We start from the raw sequence: 1,116 nt of genomic DNA, 5'->3' as shown, positions 1-1,116 counted from the left end.
AAACTGAAAGTGCCATCGAAATGATGAAACTTGTGGAAGAGCGCTCCCAAACTGCTAATAAGTCTCTTGCTGGGACACTTATGAGTACACTGACCACCATGAAGTTTGATGGTTCGCGTACTATGCATGAGCATGTTATTGAAATGACAAGCATTGCGGCAAAACTGAAAGCATTGGGAATGGATGTGGATGAGAACTTCCTGGTGCAGTTCGTATTGAACTCATTACCGTCTGAGTATGGTCCTTTCCAAATGAACTATAATACCATGAAAGACAAATGGAATGTGCATGAATTGCACAGTATGTTAGTTCAGGAGGAAACCAGACTTAAGAATCAGGGAGCTCATTCTATCAATTATGTAAAGCATCAAGGAGCTGAAAAGAATAAAGGAAAGAAGCATGAGAAGAAAGGAGGAGGAGGAGGACCCCTTAAAGTGAATGAGGCCTCTTCTTCTAAAATCCACAAAAAGGAAAGTAATGCAAAGATGAGGTGCCATTTCTGTAAAAAGGAAGGGCATTTCAAAAGGGATTGCCTGAAACGTAAGGCTTGGTTCGAAAAGAAAGGTAAGCCTATTGCTTATGTATGTTATGAATCAAACCTGGCTGAAGTTCCTTATAATACTTGGTGGATTGATTCTGGTTGTACTACTCATGTTTCTAATACAATGTAGGGATTTCTTATGACCCAAACCACAAAGCCAAATGAAAAGTTTGTCCTTATGGGCAATAGAGTGAAAGTTCCGGTGGAAGCTGTTGGGACTTACCGTTTAATTCTCGATAGTGGATTTCATTTGGATTTACGTGAAACTCTTTATGTACCTAGTATATCTAGGAATTTAGTTTCAATTTCCAAACTTGATGTTGCTGGATACTCTTTTAAATTTGGTAGTGGTAGTTTCAGTTTGTACAAGCACAATCATTTGATTGGTAATGGTACTTTATGTGATGGATTATATAAATTATGTCTTGATAATCTTTATGCTGAAACACTTATGACTCTGCATCATAATGTTGGTACTAAACGTACCTTAATTAATGAGTGTTCCGCTTACTTGTGGCACAAACATTTGGGACATATTTCCAAAGAAAGGATGAAAAGATTGGTAAATAATGAAA

The 1,116-nt window shown here is 37.5% G+C and overlaps 1 protein-coding gene across 1 annotated transcript; it reads left to right on the top strand.

Moving 5' to 3' along the window:
• The first annotated feature begins 214 nt into the window (after positions 1-214).
• LOC133293061 (uncharacterized) lies at positions 215-863 on the top strand. Its single transcript, XM_061491579.1, has 2 exons — positions 215-564; positions 672-863. Exons 1-2 carry the CDS (start codon positions 252-254, stop codon positions 704-706), a joined length of 348 nt encoding a protein of 115 aa, XP_061347563.1. The 5' UTR covers positions 215-251; the 3' UTR covers positions 707-863.
• Positions 864-1,116: the final 253 nt, after the last annotated feature.

This window comes from Gastrolobium bilobum, unplaced genomic scaffold (genome assembly GCF_033153095.1).
Source record: "Gastrolobium bilobum isolate Gb01-03AN ecotype WA unplaced genomic scaffold, APGP_CSIRO_Gbil_v1 utg10420, whole genome shotgun sequence".
NCBI classification, from domain to species: Eukaryota; Viridiplantae; Streptophyta; class Magnoliopsida; order Fabales; family Fabaceae; genus Gastrolobium; species Gastrolobium bilobum.
Note: the sequence above shows the minus strand (reverse complement) of the source record. Positions and strands in the feature narration are given on the sequence as shown.

Bases quoted from the DNA above. Each gene is read 5' to 3' on its own strand.
- LOC133293061 (XM_061491579.1), top strand. From the start codon at position 252: ATGAACTATAATACCATGAAAGACAAATGGAATGTGCATGAATTGCAC. The intron at 565-671 runs GTAAGCCTATTG...AATACAATGTAG, and splicing joins GGCTTGGTTCGAAAAGAAAG to GGATTTCTTATGACCCAAAC.